The sequence below is a fragment of the Eleginops maclovinus genome, chromosome 7 (genome assembly GCF_036324505.1).
Source record: "Eleginops maclovinus isolate JMC-PN-2008 ecotype Puerto Natales chromosome 7, JC_Emac_rtc_rv5, whole genome shotgun sequence".
Taxonomy (NCBI): Eukaryota; Metazoa; Chordata; class Actinopteri; order Perciformes; family Eleginopidae; genus Eleginops; species Eleginops maclovinus.
This window is the reverse complement of record NC_086355.1, coordinates 3,950,789-3,972,914: the sequence shown is the minus strand read 5'-3', so window position 1 is coordinate 3,972,914 and position 22,126 is coordinate 3,950,789. Positions and strand designations below refer to the sequence as shown.

At 40.4% G+C, this 22,126-nt stretch overlaps 1 protein-coding gene across 1 annotated transcript in view; it reads right to left on the bottom strand.

Annotated features, from left to right (window-relative positions):
• LOC134867322 (diacylglycerol kinase beta) overlaps positions 1–22,126 on the bottom strand; it is a 103,499-nt gene that overhangs the window by 7,372 nt on the left and 74,001 nt on the right. Inside the window, exons 22-24 of the mRNA XM_063887802.1 lie at positions 20,496–20,697; positions 1,778–1,898; positions 267–327 (exon numbers count right to left, since the gene is read on the bottom strand). Coding sequence (XP_063743872.1) covers positions 267–327; positions 1,778–1,898; positions 20,496–20,697 — 384 coding nt within the window. The remainder of the gene's footprint in view (positions 1–266; positions 328–1,777; positions 1,899–20,495; positions 20,698–22,126) is intronic.

Below are 22,126 nucleotides of genomic sequence, written 5' to 3'. Positions count from 1 at the left end.
GCCTCCTAAAGGCCAACTTACTTGCACTTCAATAGAGGAGACTACATGCCTACGGGAGCAATTTGGTGTTCAGTTTGTTAAAGCAGCCGCTCAGAGTCTGCTAAAGTTTTCATGTGCAGACTTACATTAAATGCACCTCTAAAAACAGCGTGGTTATGATCTTTAAAAGGAGATTCAGCCTGTGTTGTTGTTGTTGTTGTTGTTGTTTTATTATTGGAGTACTGATTAGGGCTTATGTATCTGAAAAGTATTGACTGAACTCTCACCGTGCAGGGGGTCTGTATCCAGGGCTCGCCATCAATCTGCATGGGCAGCCGCCGGGACGTCCTGCAAAGAGAGAGCAGGAGAGGTGAGGGGGGAGGCAGAAAGAGAGAGAGATGGAGGGAGGGAGAAAGAGAGAGAGGGTGGGGTTGGAGGTTGTGAAGGTCAGATCACACACACCTCTGAGGCACGAGAGGCCTGTTCACACTGCCCCAGGACAGGGTCACACACTGCACCCTTTGTTCCCATGAGACCCATTCCCAGACAGGCCCCCACTCTTTAAACTCACAGACCCACTGTATGCACACACACACACACAGTTGGTTTAAGACTTTCATGCATGCCTCTCTGGCTAGAGAAACACAGTATGGGAGAATGACTGAGATGAATGCTCTTTTAATTAGGGTCTAGGAAAGAAGCCGGTCAGTTTGCACAACAACTGAGAGAATGACGTGCAAACGGCTCCTCTCTGCTACAGTACCGGCTCGCTGTAATAGGCTGGCTAGAGGAACAAAAACATCTGAAACAAAACCATTTTTTCTTTGAATAAAATAAGCGTTTCAGACCCAGAACCCACAGTGGCTCAGCAAATCGGTCTGTGGTTGAACTCGCTACTATTGGAGCCTAATATTTTGTATGACTGTATGCTCGAGGACTTCTGGTGGTTGCAGTGTTTGAAATTGTTGTAAAAATTATCCAATGTAATCCTGCCTCATTCATGTTGTACACATATGCAACCCCCTGCCTTGAATTAACTAAGTATTTAGTGAAAATGTGTCTGAGTTTTCTCAAAGTGCCACGTGCATGAAAGGGAAACTGTTATCTGGATTTTCCCACGAGTTAATATGATAAAATGTCTCTCAAATGTCTGTTGTCGGCATCTTTTCGTTCCTGGACAACTGACTTTATTCAATACCAAATATGGGTCCACTTTTCCAGTTCAATCTAAATCCAGTTTTAAATACGCTTATTGTATCTGATCTATTCTACTTTGTTCCATATTTGTTACATCAGCTAGCTGAAGTTATATGTTATATGGTTGAGTTTGAAATAATTTCAATGCAATCTCAAAGTAAAGCACAGACAGCTAAAAATAAGACACCTTAAAGCTGAGAGCTCTTTGTTGAAGCACAAGAGGGAGGACGGATAAGAGAGTCATTATGTTGCTGGATCCAAACTCCACACCACAGACGGATCATTCTTCATCCTGTGATTGTGACCCAGCCCTCGCCTCCAGCAGCTCTCTCAGTAAAGCATGCACATATGAAATGTATAATTGATCAGACACAGCGGCATGTTATTGTTTAGATGCTGCAGGGGTTTCACCCCTTGCACAAAAACACTCAGAAGGAATACATTTTTGATCATACATGTATGGAACGGAGATTGTTTTGTGCAGAACGTTTCCAGTTGGCTGACCAGAAGGAGGAGAAATGGATGGGAGTGAGAGGAGGCAGAAGAAGGGATGGATGAAGGTTTGATGAAGTGTGGGGGAAAGATGGAGGAGTTCTCTGACCTGATGGTGACGTTGGCACACTGAGCCAGTCTGCGTCCGGCACTCTTCAGTCCAGTGTAGATCTGTCCCATCTCTATCGCCCCTTCCAGACCCACCACCTCCAGCAGCTGGTCACTGAAGTCTGCAGAGAGACACAGGGATACGTTAGGATAAGTTATAGACACTCTGCATGACCAAACAGGCACAAGAAAAGGTCATTTTGTGTTCTGAAAAGCAAGTTTTCCCCAGACGTTTATCCCACATCTGTTGCTGATTTGCTTTTCACAAATCCAGCAGTAACATGGCAGCATTATCATTCATTTGGAGTTGTTTATGTGTCCGTCTGATGAATGTAAATCCAATATGCAATCTCTTATTGACCTCCCAACCTTCAAAACACTGACCAAAACTCACCTAGCTTTAAATGTGTGATCAATGTTGTGTCCTTGACCTCATGACTGTTTCTTTTACCGGGGAAAGTCTAGCATGATTTTTTTGTAAGTATACGTAAGAAGAGTCTTTTGGCCTGCTGCCTGACAACAACAGAAAGGAAACGATAAGAGCAGTGAACAGAATTGAATGTTAAAGTTGAGTTAAATCTTGCTATGAAGCTTAAAATATCCCAGAAATGAGCCTTTTCCATCTAAAAAATACACACTTCCGTTGGCTAGCGCTCCAACACATTGCACGTGATAGGCTAAGGGGCGGGACATCGCTAAGAGGTTGATCAATCACAACAGAGCCGGCCAGCTAACCAATCAGAGCAGACTGGGCTCTGGTTTCAGACAGAGGGTGAAAACAGGAGCTGCAGCACAGGCAGTATGAAAAACATAAAGAGCTTTTTGAACATTAAAGCATGGAGACATGTCCCAGGAGAGACACTCAGTACTGACATGAACCTTAAAATGAGCGTAATTTGGCCCCTTTAAGTTACTGTCTTGTCACTCAAAGACTACCTAATGCACAGAGCATGTTTACCTGTTTAATTAATGACCTGTCCAACTTTTATCAGGTGCCTATTTTATTATCTTACCTGCAAATTCCCCCTTTGTGTCCTCTCAGCGTGTGACGCCTAATGGTTTATATTTACAGGCGTGATGTTAAAGGTCAGTGATGGTGTCATTTTTGACATTTCACTTTCAATACACATTAAATAAATATGAATATGATTTAGAGAGTGTGTGTTTGTTTGGTCCCAGCAACCTAACAGGTTTTGAGAAATTAATAATTAGACAGAAATCTGAGAAATGCTTCATCTTCACAGCCCGCGTGTGATCATTTGTGAGGTGCTACAGCAGAAGCACATCTCAGACACGCTTATCTAACCGCTTGTGTCTGCTCAGTTTCATTTAATATCTGTGGTTGTGTCTGTAGATGGTCACAAGCTGCAGGAGTAGACCTTTACTTTGAAAGTCAGCATTTTTAGGCTTTTATTTTATAAAATTAGACAGAGAAAAGTAAAGATGCATGCCTTATCATACTTTGAATTAGGATAAGCTACTAATGCTTATTATTCACTTTTAGATTCTGGATCTTTCAAAGGATAATCACATGTACTATGTTCATTAGTTAAGCTGCTACAGTTAATGTCAAATCAATATTATTCAGTACAAAACGGACATTTGTTTCTCAAACCGTGCTGAAATTTCTCAACCTGTATTGTAATAACTGGACAGTATGGTCTGGAGCTAGACACAAAAACAGACCCTGGATTGAATCAAAGCTCTGCCTGTGCATCTTATTCTCTACAGATGATCCTGCAGGTTGGTGAGGCGCTCTGAGAGTTGATTAACTGGATCCAGGCAGGCTCCGGCCGGCTGAACACCTCCAACATTCTCCAGTAATTTCTCATGCACTCAAAAAAAAAAGGCACCAGGCTTCCTCTGATTGCCTCTCTGAATCACATCGTCAAATGTCAGACAATCTGCAGCACTTCAAATTGTTGTTGAGTACATGTTTCTAATGTTAATCCCTGACAGAAGATGCTTCAAGTATAAGAGTTTGAAGTAAGCCTCGACCAGTTTGCTTCAGCGGAACAAAAGTTTGCGAGGCATTCGAGGTACCGGTCAAACGGTTCCCCGAGGGTCACAGACCTGTTGTGACGGAGCCACAGGTCTGTCTGTCTGTTACTGTAAACTATGGCAGTCATTTCCCAACGTTGTCACACCTCGCTTAGCCTGTTGGCTTTGTTTCAAACCACAAACGTATTTGTTCTGTGGAGCAAATGTTTTCTGTAGAAGCATTGTGCAAGAACGGGAACAGATCAAGTCTGAGTCATGACTTTGCATGGTCGGAAGAGTTTTAAAAAAAAAATCCAGGGCCTCGAGCAGGAAGCGATGCGGATCAAATGTCCTTCAATTGATGTTTTTATCCAAGATTTCTGGGATTCACCAATGCTTTCTTATTTTTGCTGCACTTTGAGCAGATCATTTTGCAAATGGTTGAGTGTACTCTTACACACACACACAAAATTAACATCTTGTTGCCACAGTCCACAAACTATTGTCCGACACAAGGACGAAAACACTTTACATCTGAAGAACATTTAAGTTGAATTAACCCAATTGAGGTTCTTCTTGCAGTATTTCTTTTGGTGGCATCTTTTGAATTCTAAGGCAGATTATTTGCACACCTGCCCTTAGTGTTTAAGAGTGTTGATCAATAAACAATCAGAAAACACATCTCCAACACACGAACAAGTGGATTCATTTTTCAGCTCTTCATCAGGTCTCTTCTCGACCCCTCAAAGCACTTCACATTCATGAGTCATTCCCCCATTCACACCTCATTCATGCAGAGCAGCACCACTTGCTCTAGGGAAGCTAACACTCACACACACTCACACACGGTTGGCCATCGGGAGCGACTCAGGGTTCAGTATCTTGCCCAACGATACATCCACACGTTGACTGACTGTGGTTCTGGGATCACAGCCACAGTCATCGGCTTAGAGCAGATTTCGACCATTAACAACGTTGGGAACATCTGGAGTTGTACATCCTTATCTTTTCTTTAAATGTAAAGTTGACATGATAAATGAGAGACAATGAAGGGAAATGTAAGATAGTGTTGCTTAATAAGGACCATTAAGCTTACCAGTACAGAACCAATTTGAATTCCTAAATAAAATCCCAGGCGCAATCTATTCTAAACCTTCATTGATACAAAATGTGGATGTTGTTTTAGTCAGTTATTCCCACAGTGTTCAAATTAAATCTATGCAACACATCTGGGTAACGTAGGTTTTTAACATCTGGCTGAAAAAGAACGAGTGTTGCTTCACGTGTGGACCTGCTCTCGTACACGTGTGGCATTTACAAAGTGCTGCCATTTCGTGCCTGGCTTCAAAGAGGGTCACTGTTTATGTGGGAATTGTTTTTGCTGCTGAGTCACTGGCACTCTTTAATATTTCAGATGACAATTCAAAAGGAAATGTCAAAGCATGCAGAGAACAAACGTTTTTAAAAAATCAATCAGAGGCTGTACTTTTGAATATAAATGCTTCCGAAACATGCTTTTATGCAAAAGTGCTCGAGAGGAAATTAAATAAACTGCAACGATTCACTATAAAAGAGGTGTGTAGTGATGCAGCTGCTTTGTACTTACAGAGGGTGATTACAGTGGTAATTCTGCAGAGCGTTACTTTATATTTTTAGCTCTGAGTGAATTTGAAGCTGTTCAATCATAATTACAATATGTATTCAAGTGTCTTGAGTTGTGGTGCATGAATGCAAAAAACAGTTATGTAGCTTCAAGAAACACCATAATTATCAGGGCTTTTTTGTAGAAAAATATGGCACGAGGCACTAAATTCACTTCCGGTCCAAATGATGGCCCCGCCCACTCTCCGGGGAATATCCTGCATTAAATTGCACCTCAAATAAATAAAATAAAGAGTTCTGGTTTCTTTTCTTCCTCTGCAGAAAAAAGGAGAGTAAAAGAAAGGATGTGATTCAGAAATCTCAGTTTCAGTGTCAGCCTGTTTCCTGCCACTCGTCCACCGGCAGACCCACCGGACATCCATCCCCTATTTATTCTCTGCCGTCTGACCGGACATCTGACTCCATCTTCAAATTTCTGGACTCATCATACCCATACCCTTTCTGACCAACAGAGATATTGTTTTCTGGCATCACTTTACTGTTACTCGGTTTAAACAAAACCCTGATAATGCTTTGTACAACATCTATGATAGTAAAAAGTCATCTTAACTAAAAATCTGCATCCTATTTCAAACATTTCCCCCATGGTAGAAGACGTAATCCTGAATATCTAATCATTTATTCCTCAAACAATAGGATCAGCCGATAAAAAGCAGTGTTCACTTGTAGAGTGAACTCCTCAGAGGGTTGAAACAAAAGCAAATACCCAGAAAAATTACTCAGTACATGATCTCATGAATCCTGATTACATGTTCATTATCCTGCATCATAACACAGACACGATGCCTCATCGGTTTGTTTGGATCATCTGAATCCCTCTGTGTCTCTGCAGAGTTTTCCAGGAAATAATTATAATAGGATTGGGCATCCATTAAGAGTTATAGGGGACCGTTGGAGACTGAGGGATCAGGAGGAGTGACACAATGGCTACACTTGGCAGATGGGAATTAAAAGAAGGGCTGGATGTTTACTAAAGGATTTAGATGTTTTACAAAGCGGTGCAGGAATGAGTCCCTAAACCCAGAAATGAGTCGGCAAGTCATCTTTTTTTATAAATGTGTTTGTGATTAGCAGAACAGATATTTTAATGTTGTTTTCTACAACATAAAAGACGTCAGTAAACAACCCACTGGTGAATTTGAAAACAAACAAAGCTAACAGGTGTCTAAATGAGATGGACAATCGCCATCACGTCCAACATTAGCCGCCTTTAGCTTAGCGTCAGTTACCATGATGTAGTTCCTTTACAGCATAACGATAGCTTTTTAATTCTGGAGGATGCATTCACCCTTTAAAAATCCTAGAAACAGAGGTTACCTGTGGCAATATCCTGCTGAACAAAACATGTTATTGAATTTATTATCTCAATAGTTATTCGTAGATCAAACCGTATTTAACTGGATTTCTCTGTACAGTATCTAACTTACATTATGATGTTTTATATTTCATTCTAATTACATGAACATAGAATCCTGCATTTACTTTCAACTTACTCTGCATCATTAAAGTCATTGTGCCTATTTATTTTTCTAACATGCATATACTTCATCTGCAGTACTTATAGGCTGGTCTAGCAACATAACCTCTCTGAATAACTCTGTTTCATTTTGCACTATGACTAGTTTTACTTTCTTATCTGGTCTTATGTCTTATAATATGAGGAGCTCAGGACCTAGGATTTTCATTGTCATAAATACACTTTAGCTACTGTGCATATGATAATAAAAACCCTTGAACGTGTAAGTATCATAAACGTGTGTTTGCCACAGATCTGATCTTATCTAAAATAACCCAAAAAGTATTGGAAAAAATCCCGTAGCTTTTTGGGGAGGGAGCCCGGGTCGGCCTGCAAAATATGCCATCACTGCACCACTCTATTTTCATTTGCACAATAGCAACAGTGTACTTTTTGGCAATGAATATCTTAAGTCCCAGGCTCCTCCAGCAATGCAACATATAATATATTTAAGACATCAAATAGTGTAAGAAAATAGGAATAAGATGAACAGAATGTAAAGTTAAATGCTGCAGAATGGAATGAAATACTTCTTATACTTGATACTGGATGTCTCTTTCTGCAGTGACAGTGTGTGAGGCAGCACTCTCTGATGCTGCAAGACACAAGAGGTAGCAGCGTGTTGGCATGTCCTATTTTAGGATGTTATAAACAGTGCTATTCATTCCTTTTCAGGGTGCATTATTAAATATATAAATCATCCTCCTTTGCACACCCACCTCTACACCTCCACTTCCTCCAAATACCAAACATTGAGTGGATGTAAAGAGAGATGAAATGTCATTTTTCGTGCAGTTTAAAAGACAGACAGTGAGAGTCGTTGGTGCAATGACAAAGTTTTGAAAACAAACTTTGCTTGAAACTTATCAAACCAAACCAAACAAACTTTGTTGATTGTACGGATAATTCTGAGGGTTCCAGTTAAAAAACAGGAAGCAGCAGTCTTTCGTGCAGCTCTCATATTCTGCAAGACAGAAAAGGTCCTATTTTGGTAGAGAAACAGTACGTTACCAATACATATATATAGATACATATATTTCCTCTTTTGCACACCCCTTATACATTCCCATTTACTCCAAATAGCAAAATAGAGACTAATGGATCAAGAGCGACACAATGGTTACCATGCAATTAGGTTGCAAGGTTTTATTTGTCATATGCACAGCATATGTAACCTATATGTTGGCAATGGAAATCTTATATCCCATGCTCCAACAACAACTCAACATACATGGTGCAAATAAGATAAATAAAATAGTAGAAAAGAGAGAAGAGTATTTACAATAACAACAAGAATATTTACAATAAAAGAGACTGAATGTAAATATGGCTGCAGTGTGTCTGTTTCTGCAGTTGACAAACAGGAAGTGAGAGTTTTGGTGCAGCAGTCTCTTATAATGCGACAGAAAAGGTCCTATTTTATGAAAGCAGCACAATTCATATAGCCTTTGTCTGTATTTCTATAACAATATATAAATCCTCCTCCATTGCATGCCCACATTTACACCTCCACTTCCGTAGAAATACCAAACATGGGGAGATTTGTGACACAATGTCTACACATGGCAGATAGAAAATAAATGGCAGGATGTAAATAAGGATGCAGCGGTTCTTTCTCTTCTTTATCTGCAGTTTACAAACATTGAGTGTGTGATGCTGCAAGACAGAGAGGTGGTGTTGAAATGTCCTATTTTAGTACAACAGCACTATTCCTAAATCTTTTGTTTGTTTTATTATTAAAAACCTAAATCCCCCTCCTACGCACACCCACCCCTACACCTCCACTTCCTCCTAACACCAAATATGGACATGCCGTGCTGCCAGTGTCCCGGTGTGAGGGCCTGATGGCAGAAGAGCCCACTGCGCTGACGATCATCAGATCTCTGCGCTTTGGACTCTCAGGCAACCAGCACAGTTACTTCTCAGTGAGGTAGGGCTAAGAATAGACAAGAACAGCCTCTTACATAACGGCAAGCCCCGATGCATTCTGGGACGGGATGGCACTGCATTTGCCAAGCAGCGGGCAGCGAGAATCGTCTCTGCTGTGCTGCTCTGTTTCCTTCTGACTGCTGTGCATGCAACCTGAAGGCATTCGAAATGTATTTATTATTCTGGAATAAATCAAGCCTAGAAGTGACACATACACATATTTCCAAATACATTATGACAGAGTAGGACTGCAAAGACGAAGATGCAAATGCATATTAAAAAAGAAGGGTGGAAATGTTCTGCTTTTGAGTTATGTTTCTTCTGATTAAATACCAAATCCTTATTCCATTACTCAGTTCCTTATGACTTCAATTCCGTTTAGCTCGTTTGTTGTGAACGGGAAATGTAACTGCTGTTGTTCTGCTGCAGCATTCATGTCTGTCTAAGGGGTTAAAGTTATAGATTAGTTATTTTTCCTTGCACACTTAATGTAAATAATGTCCCACTTTTATATTGTGTTAGCTGTAAATGGGCCCTTTAATAGTGTGTTATTCGTCAGGTAGTTTACAGATTTCTATCTTGACGGTCAGCTTTTATATTTTCTACTCTTTAGTTCGGTTTAATTCCTATTTTTGAAACGTTTTTATTTATAATGTTTTATTTTCTACTCTTCTTTTATGCTGCTGTCACGAAAAAAATGTCTCAATTTGGGATCAATAAAGTATATCTATGGTATCTTACATGATGGAGCTGCCTAGCTTTTGACGTCGACAGGCCCCTTAATCAGACTGAAAAGAATAAAGATTATTTTGAATATTTTTCCAAACATCTTCATCATTTTAGTAAATAAAAAAATGACAAACAATACATAAAAAAACCTTGGGTATTATTGTCTGTGTAAGCACTATCGCACCATGCTGAATCTTTTGAGGTGACTAAACAGAGGATTTGTCTGATAATAGCACAGCTTATTTCACTTTTCCAAGAACTGGGTCAGTGAATTCAACACTTTCAGTCGCTATTAATGGCTGTTTTAAAATGGCCTGTTTTTTGCAGGAATCCTGTGTTGATTCTCTCCTATTCATCGGTGGTCTGCAGCATTCAGATTCTAACCATAGCATCGACCCACCTTTTAAACTCGACCAAGGTAAAAACAAAACAAACATTTGTTTATGATACTTAATTGGTTAAAAAGCTAACGTTAGTCTGTAAAGGAACTACAGCTCGGTCACATGACTTCATGTCACCACCGCTAAGCTAAAGGCGGCTAATGTTGGGCTATAGAGGAACTAGAGCACGGTCACATGACTTCACGTCACCCCCGCTAAGCTAAAGGCGGCTAATGTTGGGCTATAGAGGAACTAGAGCACGGTCACATGACTTCACGTCACCACCGCTAAGCTAAAGGCGGCTAATGTTGGGCTATAAAGGAACTACAGCACGGTCACATGACTTCACGTCACCCCCGCTAAGCTAAAGGCGGCTAATGTTGGGCTATAGAGGAACTACAGCACGGTCACATGACTTCACGTCACCCCCGCTAAGCTAAAGGCGGCTAATGTTGGGCTATAGAGGAACTACAGCACGGTCACATGACTTCACGTCACCCCCGCTAAGCTAAAGGCGGCTAATGTTGGGCTATAGAGGAACTACAGCACGGTCACATGACTTCACGTCACCCCCGCTAAGCTAAAGGCGGCTAATGTTGGGCTATAGAGGAACTAGAGCTCGGTCACATGACTTCACGTCACCACCGCTAAGCTAAAAGCGGCTAATGTTGGGCTATAGAGGAACTACAGCACGGTCACATGACTTCAGTCACCACCGCTAAGCTAAAGGCGGCTAATGTTGGGCTATAGAGGAACTAGAGCTCGGTCACATGACTTCACGTCACCACCGCTAAGCTAAAAGCGGCTAATGTTGGGCTATAGAGGAACTACAGTACGGTCACATGACTTCACGGCTCCACCGCTAAGCTAAAGGCGGCTAACGTTTCGTCGATGGCAACTTGTTATCAACCTGCGTTTTTTTGACGCTTCAGACATTGTGGGTTATTTCCTGACATATTAAATGTCGTGGGACAAAGTGTTTTGTTAACCACAGACCTTATTTCAGGCATCGAACCAAACACACGTCCAAAAATAACATTGACATTGAGACGAGGGAAAGGGAAGTGGTAAAATGATGACTCCTGCAGCACTCTATCAAGTCACTCAACTACAACAAAGGCATCTCACAAAGACTTCATGTATCTCCTTCTCTTTGCAGCATTTGTTTAGTCTTTTCATGGTTTTTATGACAAAAATCAAAATGTGGCTTTAAAATTCACCAATGAGATATTTATATCAACGCCTCAATTAGAAGACGATTAAAAAATCCCCCAGAGGAATAGCTGCAGCTTTTCATTGTGTATTAGCTTGGAGGTGTTGGGCTATAATTACCAGCAGGCATATTTGTGTTTCCTATTTCCACCCACATACCCTCCTCCCCCTCCTCCCCCCCCTCGGCCTGTTATTGTCTCAGGGTGGTCCGAGTCATGGCAGATGGTCACGAGGAACTGAAGCTCACCTCGCCAGCACCAACAGAGGTAAAGGTAGCGGGGCGAGCCCTTGGACTTTTGTCAAAGAACAATATGTTACAACACACACACACACACACACACACACACACACACACACACACACACACACACACACACACACACTCCTTACATGGTCTGTTAACAATTTGCAGCTACTTTGCACAGTTGTAATGTTTATATAAGCCGACCCAATGTGTGTCTTTATATATTTCTATATATTCTTGTATCCTAGGGAGAATGTATATTGTAGGGTACTCAATTTATTCAATATATATTTGTTATATTGAATGTTATTTAAATATTCTACTGATTTACAGTATGTCCTTTCTATTGTTAACTTGTACTTGCTGCTAGTATATCCATCCATCCATCCATCCATCCATCCATCCATCCATCCATCCATCTATCTATCTATCTATCTATCTATCCATCCCTCTATCTATCTATCTATCTATCTATCCATCCCTCTATCTATCTATCCATCCCTCCATTTAAACACCCAGACAGTAAAATATCAGTTTTGTCCAGAAAACATGAGCACTTTTTACCAGATGGGAGAAAAACAACCATGGGAGAGAACAGATTATATTAAGAAATGTCACTTATTTTATTCCCCCTGTATTTTAAGTGTCCATTTAACAGATGGGGATTGATTAACTTGGAGTAAATGTATCACTGGAAGGTCGTCCACTCTCCCACCATCCACTGAGAGCGAGTCAGCAGTTTGTTTTATACAGGAAACGTTTATTTCTAGCCACACAAATGCGTTAGGAGGAGGTGGGGGGTTCAGAAGTAATTATAGTATGCTGTTTTCTGTCGTGTGAGAAGAAAACAATATGCAGTCTCTGGATGGGATCGGCCTAATTTAGCCCGCTTCATGGTGCGACACAGCTTGGACCTTGGGAAGCAGGTGAGGGGGTGTGATGTGGGGGAGGAGGAGGGAGTCGGACGAGCAGGGAAAGAAAACAAATGAGTCACGGAGAAGAGACGCAATGGGAAGAACATACCTGAAATAGCACGTTTCTTAAAGTGTCCTGCCAAAGACTTCATTCATTTCACTAATTAATGATTGGAAGAACAGATGAGTTAGCACGGCCTCCTTAAGGGGCAGGAAGTCACTAAGGATATTTACATGCACACTTAAGTACAGTACATTTACACTTACAGTAAGTGCATTTTTAAGGCATTTTAGTATTTATAATTTATGCTACTCCATACTTCTATTCCACTTCAGTTTGGAAGTAAAAACTGCACCTTTTACTTCATTTATTTGACAAGAACAGTGACTTTTCAAGTTCATATAATTAATACAACTATTAAATGAAATTCATTATCTGAGCTTTTTATAATAGATTAAGATACCTGGTAATCCAAATTATGTTCATATTAAAAGATCATTAAATGAAATCCAGCAAAAATAATCAATAATACTGTGATTCTGCAGAATGAGCATTTTCTATTTTTGTACTTTACTTATATTCTGATGCTGATACTTTTGTAGTTTTACTTGAGTAACATCTTCAATGCCCACCTTTCACTTGTCACAGAGCATTTCTACACTATGGTATTATTACTTTTACTTAAGCAAGATTCAAGTACTTATTTCACCTCCTTTTAAGGAGAGAAATAACAGAATAAGTAACAATGACTCAGTTTTAAAACATGGTCAACAAATGAAATGAATAAAGTTTACTTAGTTTGTGAGAGATGATCTTTAGTTGGCTCTAATCTATTTGCCCAAACTCAATTTTTCTTACACATTTTCTAGTGCCTCTATAGTCCTGGATAATTGAGGGAAGCCTTAGTTCTACTCTTCAACAGTGACGTCATTTATTTTACAAAGGACTCATCCAAAGACGTAATGATGAAATACTACAGCCTCGTTAAAGGTGCTATTCAACAACATTAAAGATAAGGTGGACATATGTTTCATAAAGCTGACGAAAACTCTGCTGACAGAAAGAACTTATATTTATCAGCAAGTGATTTAAAAAAAAACTCTGTCTGTTTTCTTTAATTCCTTTACTGTATACCAGGAGTTTGATGGAGGGTTGATCTGAAATTCAGGTCTTTCTTTTAAGTCAGGGGTGTCCAAATGCGGCTCGCAGGCCATTTTGAATCGGCCCTCTGCAAATTCTAAAAGTATAATGCAATATGACCCACAGATTAACCTTTTGCTTGTCTTATATTGTACTTCTCAAATGTACATGTTCAGATATATTAATGAGCCCAATTTAAAATAAATTTTGTCATTTAAAATTCAAAACATGTTCTAACAAATCTTATTTGATATAAAGAACCCCAATAACTTACTTCTATAACGAGCTTTAAATGGAACCTTCATATTTACTCTTGTTATCAGCAGTCTGAGGCTCCTGTTTTAAGGAATGAGCTGCCAACAAAATAAATGACGCCCTTAAGACAGACGGGATGTAGGCTGTTCTTTTCTGAAAGTGTTTTCAGGTATCGCGCATTACTCACCTGCATTTGATTTGTTTTGCTAACTTATAACTTAACTTATGAGGCGATATTGACCTCTGTAACTGGCCCAGCTCTCCGTATGTTTTTCTGTATGTGGCCCTCGGTGAAAAACGTTTGGACACCCCTTTTTTAGGGCACAAACATGGACTGGATATGGCTCATTTAGCTCTAAAATAAAAGCAGGATTACAAACCTAACAGCAACTCCAAAGGTTTTTGTTAAGTGTTGTTCCTTCCCACCTGGCTTGCTGTCCATTTCTGTAAATTGTAGTGAACAGGAAATATAAAGAAGCTTATTATTGAAAAACTCAAGTAAAGGTCCAACAAAATTGCACTTAAAGCAGGACTTAGCAACTGCTGGTAAGACAGAAAACAAGCCTAGTTTGGACTAATTGAAGGAGGGTTAGGGTTAAGGTTGAAGTAACTGAGCATTACTGGGATTATTAACTCCAAATTTCAGACTTTCTTTGCACTTGTGGAAACTGAAAAAACCACAACATGATTGTAACATGCCGGTAAGTCCAGCCCATTGTACAGCAGCAACAGTTCCCACGTTTCCATCCCTGGACTTCTGCGTGCTACATCCTCTGTATTTATGTGCATCCTCTCCAGCTCAATCCACAGCAGGAAATTGAGGAAATCTGATCCAGGAGCAGGGAGGAAATAAACATGGGAGGGGAGCGATGGTGCACAGATAAGGGTTGAGGAGGAGCAGGGAGATGTGGATCCTGTTCCTGTCTGCTCCTCTCACCGTTATCCGTCTTCGGCTGACAACGGCGGACTTTTGACCTCACGTCACTTACACATCCAGACAGGTTTTCTTAACACCGCAACACATTTTGAAACCTGAGGCTTTACGTCCACTCTAAGGTTTTCTTTGTCACATTCATTGAGCATAGTTTACACCTGGATGTCAAAACGGGAGGCAGGTTTTGAGTATAGATTGTTAGAAAATGTTCTGTATGTTTTCTCCTTACCTGACATAGAAATCAGGTGTTTGCTTCCCGTCTAAAACTACAATATTTTGCTGGAACAAATAAAGAAACAGGGGACAATTTACAAGAGTAATGTGCAGGGGGGCATTAAAGTAAAGTCAAACTGAACGGAAACTTAGGTTAGTTTATCTGTTTATTTTTTAGTGATTATTCTAAGTGATTTCAACAGTTTTTGGGTCGATATTTCTGAAGTGTATAATTCTAATATTGTTTTCTGCGTGATTATTGTCACCAAAATAATTAACAGCAGCAATATTATTAAGATGACCTTCTGGCAAAAATGAAATAAAGATACTCTCAGTCAAGAGTTTTTTGTGGGTTTGTGACGCTTCAAAATAAAAATAATGCAGTTTTATTTTATTAAATGTATTTGCATCACGGACGATTTACAAAAATATAGTTATTTAAGAAGGGAGAAAAGATGCTTCGTAACGCTCGGTTGTCCCTGTGCAGCTGGAAGAGTTTACACCCCGTGTTCTGGGAAAGAAAGATTATAAATGTACAATTTTTGAAAATAACTTCCTCATTGTGTTGGGTCCTTAGTTTATTAGGTGAGTCATGCTGCTTGACGTTACAGAGTGTCTATTTTTTACATTTTGACCTTAACATGACTCAGCCATTATTTCTCTAAATGGGTCAGAAGCCTGAGACTGAATATCTCAGATGTGTTTAGTGTTAAGTGATGTAAAAAAACAGATTAAAAAATCTATTAGAAAAAAGGGGGATGACAGAAATGGAGGAACAGAGAAATAATTGTTGCTTCGTTTAGTTTTCGGACATACTGTTCAAACTGGTTAATACATGCAATGATTAACAGTTCTATGACTCAAGTGACTGTATAACAATAAAAGCTACTATAGGCTGTCTCTGTGCGCCTGTCCCAGTTGCCGTTTTGTCCGTGCAGAACAAAAAGCAGAGCGATCCGCAGTGACTCAGAGAACTGAAGTTTCATCACTGAGGTCAGAAGAGCCCAGGGCGTCTCACAGTCACTCTGGGTAACCCTGGCTGATTGCATTAACTGCAGCAAATGGATTTAAAAGCTTTAGTTTATTGCGCCAGAGAAAGCAACTGCCATAAACAATTAGTTGTATGATAAACATGCAGGCACGCTACACACTGACAAAGGCACGCCATAGTGTACGCACACACTGTAAGAGAGACTGAGGCAGATACCTCCTGAAACTAGAGCAGTCCTCTCTCTCAGTCCTGTTTCCAAATAGCATTAGCAGGAGAAGCTAATTTGATAAAGGTTAAATCCTGAGGGACAACTCTGCAGAACCAAGATTCCATCAGACACCGTAGAACTTGCCCGATGAGAGTGAATTCACACGGAAATATTGAGAAGTTTTACTGACATTAAAAGTGTTTCCTGAACTTTTATACAAGCATTTAAAAATGCAACTACGTGTGTAAAGTGCGAAAGAATCTGGCTAGAGAGAATTTATTTTGAGAAACCTTTATATGTCTGATGAACATGCAACGTTGCAATGAAAAGCAGTATTTGTCAATAAGCAATAATTCAACACATTTTTGGGGTTGTAATTGTATTGATGGGATTGCTCAATGTTTTTAATCGATAGGATTGCTCTACGATTAATTGTTTGACTATAAAATGTGAAAGATAAACCCAAGAAACCCACAGCCTGAATGGGAGAAAATTCCTCTGTTGTCCAACACTAGAAAAACCAAATGATGTACGACAGAGGAAAACCTTTTTCTTTGATAAATGACTTAAACAATACACCAATTAAGAAACAATCCTCTTATCCTCTAACTAATCGAGTAACCTTTTCTATATACGCATTACATAAGCAAAAAACTAACGTAACGTGTCCACAGCAACATTCAGGCTGCAGCGTTTCCCAGCATTGGACACCTGATGGTCATGGATTGGATGAATGCTTTTACTCTTGGCCTTTCTGCTCTCAAACAGACCAACATGGAAGCTCGTTTAGAAACAGTTTCTCCTATATCATGAGAATAGTTCATCAAAATGTGTTTCTGAAAACGGTTCAGGTGAGAAAATAAGTCATGCATTCACTAAAACTGTCTTTACTCAAGATTAAGAGAGGCGGCCCCTGATTTGCATAAAGTAACCTCATCTTTATGTAAATGAGGAGCTGGAGTTGCATAGTTTCCTCGATGGATTGCACGTCTGCTTACATATACAACACTTATTCATTTAAAATGACAGAATACAGATCATGTGGACACGCATGAACATTAACCCCTGCATTCACCCCTTCCTCACACCAACAACGACCTAAATATTCACCTGATAACAGGTATTCCTAGACTACAGGGCCATTAGACTGTATTACAATGTGCAGGGCTAATGTTTTTTCCTGGTCAGCACATGTAATGAGATCAGGACAATCCTGTGAGGACATGTTGGTTACACTTCTTTAAGAGGCTGCATCAGGATTACAGCTCGTGTTTACGTCAAGAGTTAAGACTGAAGGTGGAAGATTTACAAGATGAACGATGAGACAATGGCTGCAAAAGCTTTCGCATTCACACAGAGAGAAAAGTGTCTGCTTGTGTGCACAGAGAGAAAAGTGTCTGCTTGTGTGCACAGTGCGAGACGTCTGATGTGTGAGCTGTGGCTATAAATAGACTATTTGGAGTTGTGGATCCTTTGGAGGCAGCAGATAATGGGGCTGTAGAAATGACCACATTGTGATGTGAACTGTATCTACTTCACTTTACTGTATGTGTTTCAAAGTCACACAAAAGCAAAATGAAACCGACTGATCAAGGCAGCAACTTCCATAATCTGTGAGGTAAAATTACTGTCTCTGTCTGGCGGCTTTGAAAAGAGCACAACAAACAGTTTTAGCTCACGGTATATATTATAAATATAGCATACACATAAACTGATATGAATTATTTTAGGTTGGTCTTTTTAGAAGGTAGCTAAAATACATTTTGCTCTGCTTTTAGCCAGTTTCTTCAAACTGAATAGACACAACATTTGCTTTAAATGGGCTATCCAGCAATTAAAGGGGCCCTATTGTGATTTGTGGGTTATTCCCTTTCCTTTTAAATAGGTTTGTGTGCATGTAAATGGTTTGCAAGGGCTAAAATCCCAAATGTCTCTCCGTAACAAACTGACATCACTGTGTAACACTCGCACTTCCGTTGGCTAGCGGTACAACACATTGTACGTGATAGGCTAAGAGGCGGGGCATCTCTAAGCGGTTCACCAATCCCAACAAAGCCGGCTAGCTGACCAATCAGAGCAGACTGGGCTCTGGTTTCAGACAGAGTGTGAAGAGAGGTGCTGCAGCTCAGGCAGTATGAGAAAAATAAAGAGCTTTCTGAACTTTAAAGCATGGAGACATGTCCCAGGAGAGACACTCAGTACTGATATGAACCTCTTTAAACATTGACTCCCATTTAAAACAGCAGGTAATGATACAATTAGCACAGAGAAAGAAACGAGATGTGGACACTAAGACATCCGCAGGAAGAGGAAAGAGAACTGTCATATCCTTCCCCAGTAATACTTAAACCACACAGTATGAGTTCAAAGACTTCTTTTACGTAGAGGTAAAGTCCATCACTTCACAACCACTGACTTGTATACACGTCACGGCTGTTGCTTCTTCCGCTATGTTTTCTTTCACCATGTCTTCCCTTTTTTCTCCTGTCTTTTTTTGCTCTTCCTCGCATCTGGTCTTTACTTCAGTATAGCCCTGAGATCTCCATGGAAACAAGGTTTAGTTCAGTCAGCAGGGATGTAGAGAGGAGTGAAGAGAAAGTGGGACGATCGAGAACAAACGTTGACGAGAGCATAAAGTGCGTTTTATTTTTATGCCTGTGGACATTATAGGCAGAGTTAACCAGCGGCTGGACGTCACTCGTCCTGGAGATATGTATAGATTATAAGAGAACATGTACTGATAAACAGTTTTGAATAAACACAAAGCACATTTATAACCGGATCTGAATTTAGCGGACTTTCTTGGATACCAATTACCCCATCGCTGGTGCAAGGACTATAACTGTTTACATTTAACCTTCAAAATATAGTTCATACATGCAAAGAAAAGCTGCTTAAATAATATATGTTAATATGTCTGAATATAATATTCTTTGGACCTTCGTGCTACTGTACGGTTTTTCTTGCTGCTGTAACAGAAACTGCATGATAGAGCTCAAGAAGAAGTAGAAGAAGAAGAGGGAGAAGTACGAAGAGAGGGTGAAGTGAGAACTGTCCTTGACTTGATATAAACCCTGTTTCAGTCATGCATGCAGTTTGAGGAAGAACATGACCTCAGAAAGAAACTACACAAGAATTAGGCAGTCAAATATATCTTCAAGGAAACAGGAACTTATATTACATTTAAGGAAGTCCACCAATCATTTCTTATTGACTTCCATAAAGCTAAGGGCCTGGGGAAGTACATTGTTTATTTTCTCAGTCTTGAAAAAAGCTCCAGAGCCACAGAGGTTTTCTTGCTTTCTTTCTTAAGTCTTACTTCTTAGAGTAAACTGACCTGTGTGCAGTAGCAGCAGGTAAACCCTACAGTCGGACAGAGAGCGCACAGAGTGATTATCTTCTGAAACGGCCGGCACTTTTTGTTTGAGAAGCTCTCAGGAATAGCAGGGGCCAAAAAGTGTTTCCTAAATCTGTAATTTGAAAGAAGCGTCTGTTAATGGATGCCGCAATGACGTGAGTCAAAGGCCCAGTTTTATAGAGTGAACTTTGGGAGAGTTCAAAATAAGCAGATGGATAGCAGAGTGTAATCAGATGAAAACATTATTTACCCAGGCAGCACCAAATGGTAATGCTGGCCCTTTCAAAGCCTGACTGGAAAATGGTTTCTCATCTCAGATAAAAACAGACCCATTGAGTATCAAGAACCCTAATGCATTTCCGAACGTCCAAAGTCAATTTTAAGTAAGTTAAAGCTACAGAGAGAAGTGAATAGAAGGTTACTATGAATCACACTTGTGTTATTCCAGTTCGAACCACAAACAAGCTGTTGCCACACATTCGGGAACCAGTAAAGGGTCAGACACCCTGCTGAGGCTGATTACTTTGGTTATAACCTTGATTCAAAATCACATCACTCAAACTACAGTGCAGGGTTTCCCACGGTGATATTAGAGTGGTGGTGCACCGCCTGACCCTGTTAGAGTCTAAAAATATGATTTTTTTATGAATGTAGAACAGAGTCGAAGGGTTTGTGTGAAGAGAAAGTCACCGTATGAGCGGCACTGCAGATTTAACACCAGGCGGAGGTCAGATTGGAAATAATAAACCACAAGCTGTACAAGTGCTTCACCTAATAGAGACCAGGATCGAGTGGAAGTAAGTTTAGAGTCAGATAAAGACCACTTAAGGGTTTTTAACATGGTAGTCTGTCTTCATTGCACTAATGCCTCTGATTAGATACAAAGAAGAGCCTAAGAAGAGCACAGATTGGCATCTCTACCTCTTTGTTTGCTCTTTAAAATGCTGTGGCTGAAATACATTTAATAGTATTTGTTTATTTACTAAACACTCTGTTGTCTCGTTCATGATGCAAAGTTGAAATTGCACACATCATTCATCTGCCTCCACTCACCTTGCATGCAGAATTTGAGTTCTTTAGCGTCCGTGACGGTGCTGGCTGGCATCCTGTCGGGAACTTTCTTGCTCATGCGGTTGTAGTTCCTCCTCTTCTTCGACTCACCCCACAGGTTGGAGCCGCCGTGCATGCTGGGAATGTTGAGCACAGCTATGCCCTCCAAGGAGGTGTTGCTGAGGTCCAAGATGATACCGTCGCACTGAGGGAATATTGAGAGGAAGACAGAAAGATAGGGACAATGAAGAAACATGTACATCAAAAGGTTGAAGGAGCAGGTTTCTAAACTGGATGCAGACAGTAACACAGCCAGGGTATTTCAGGGAGAATTGGAGTAGTGTGAAAACATTTGGAAAGGTTGAATACAAGGCATTTGGATCTGACACCTGGATCTGAACCTGGGATGCCTCCCCCTGTTAGTCCTCTTGATGTTGTAAAGGAGGAATTCATCGCGACTTCTGCAATGTTTGTGGACAACATCATTTTGATGTACAGGGTCAAGACCACCTTGGTGTTGTTAATGGTGATGGACTGGGGTGAAGGAACCCTTTCCCCTGAAGGAACACAAGCTCAGTCTTGACAAGGGTTGAGCTTGAGGCGGTGCCGCGACAATCAATCCAAGATGTCAGCCGGGCAAGCAGAAATGTGTCAGATGGGGGGAAATTACATGAGTAGCTGGGTATTTAACATAGCATTTGAGCCATGACAGTTTATCACGAAACACGTAAGCATATTGAGTATTCTTGTGCACAGATGGAAGGTTAGAGGGCCCAGGATGGAGCCTTGAGGAACTCCTCTTATCAGAAACAAAAACATTTCCATGAGCAACTTGTCCTTGCAGAGCCTGGTACTCTAAATCTGTTCTATGTTGAGAGGAGGAACTGCTTGCTCACTGTGCAGCCTAAAGGTCTTTATGATTTAGAACAGAGAAGAAGGAGTTGGCTCGGGCAAAATGGAGTTTAAAATGATTCTTTTTAGTTGAATTGCGAGCGAAACCGGATTACGCAAACAGTTAAAGCCATGTTTAAGTGTCTAAGTAATACTGATAAAACAGATACAGGTGTGTTGTTCAAGAAAGGACTGGGAAAATATCCTGAGAATTTAGATGTGTTGGTTACAAAGTGCAGGAGGTGAAAAGTAACAGAGAAGAGGCAATAGGGTCAAAAGGGTACCTTAGAAGTTACAAGGTCAAGGACCCCAACAGTTGGAGAGGGGGAGATCGACAGCATGGTAAAGGGAGTAAAACTAAAGAGGTTGAGGGAAGGGTGGATGGCAAGTGAGTGTGATCCATGAGGGTGAACTGATTTTAAAAGATATATGTTGATGAAGATGGTCTTTTCTGGGATTCACAACAGAACTCTGGAACATTTAGTAACTTGTGATACAACGATATCGTAATAGCCAGTTTCGTATGATCCACCATATGTTGCTTCCATCTGTGTATAAATCATATTATTGGGAAAGTTATTTTGGTCTTTTGTTCCTTCAATGCATTTCACTGTCAAATGCCAGGATCTTTGCTGCGTAGTCATTTATATAGCATGTATTTCCAAACCTCACAGGTAAACCACGCTGTTACATGGGTCCGACAAGACTACTACTGAGTGCAGGATTCACATGTTCTGTTGACG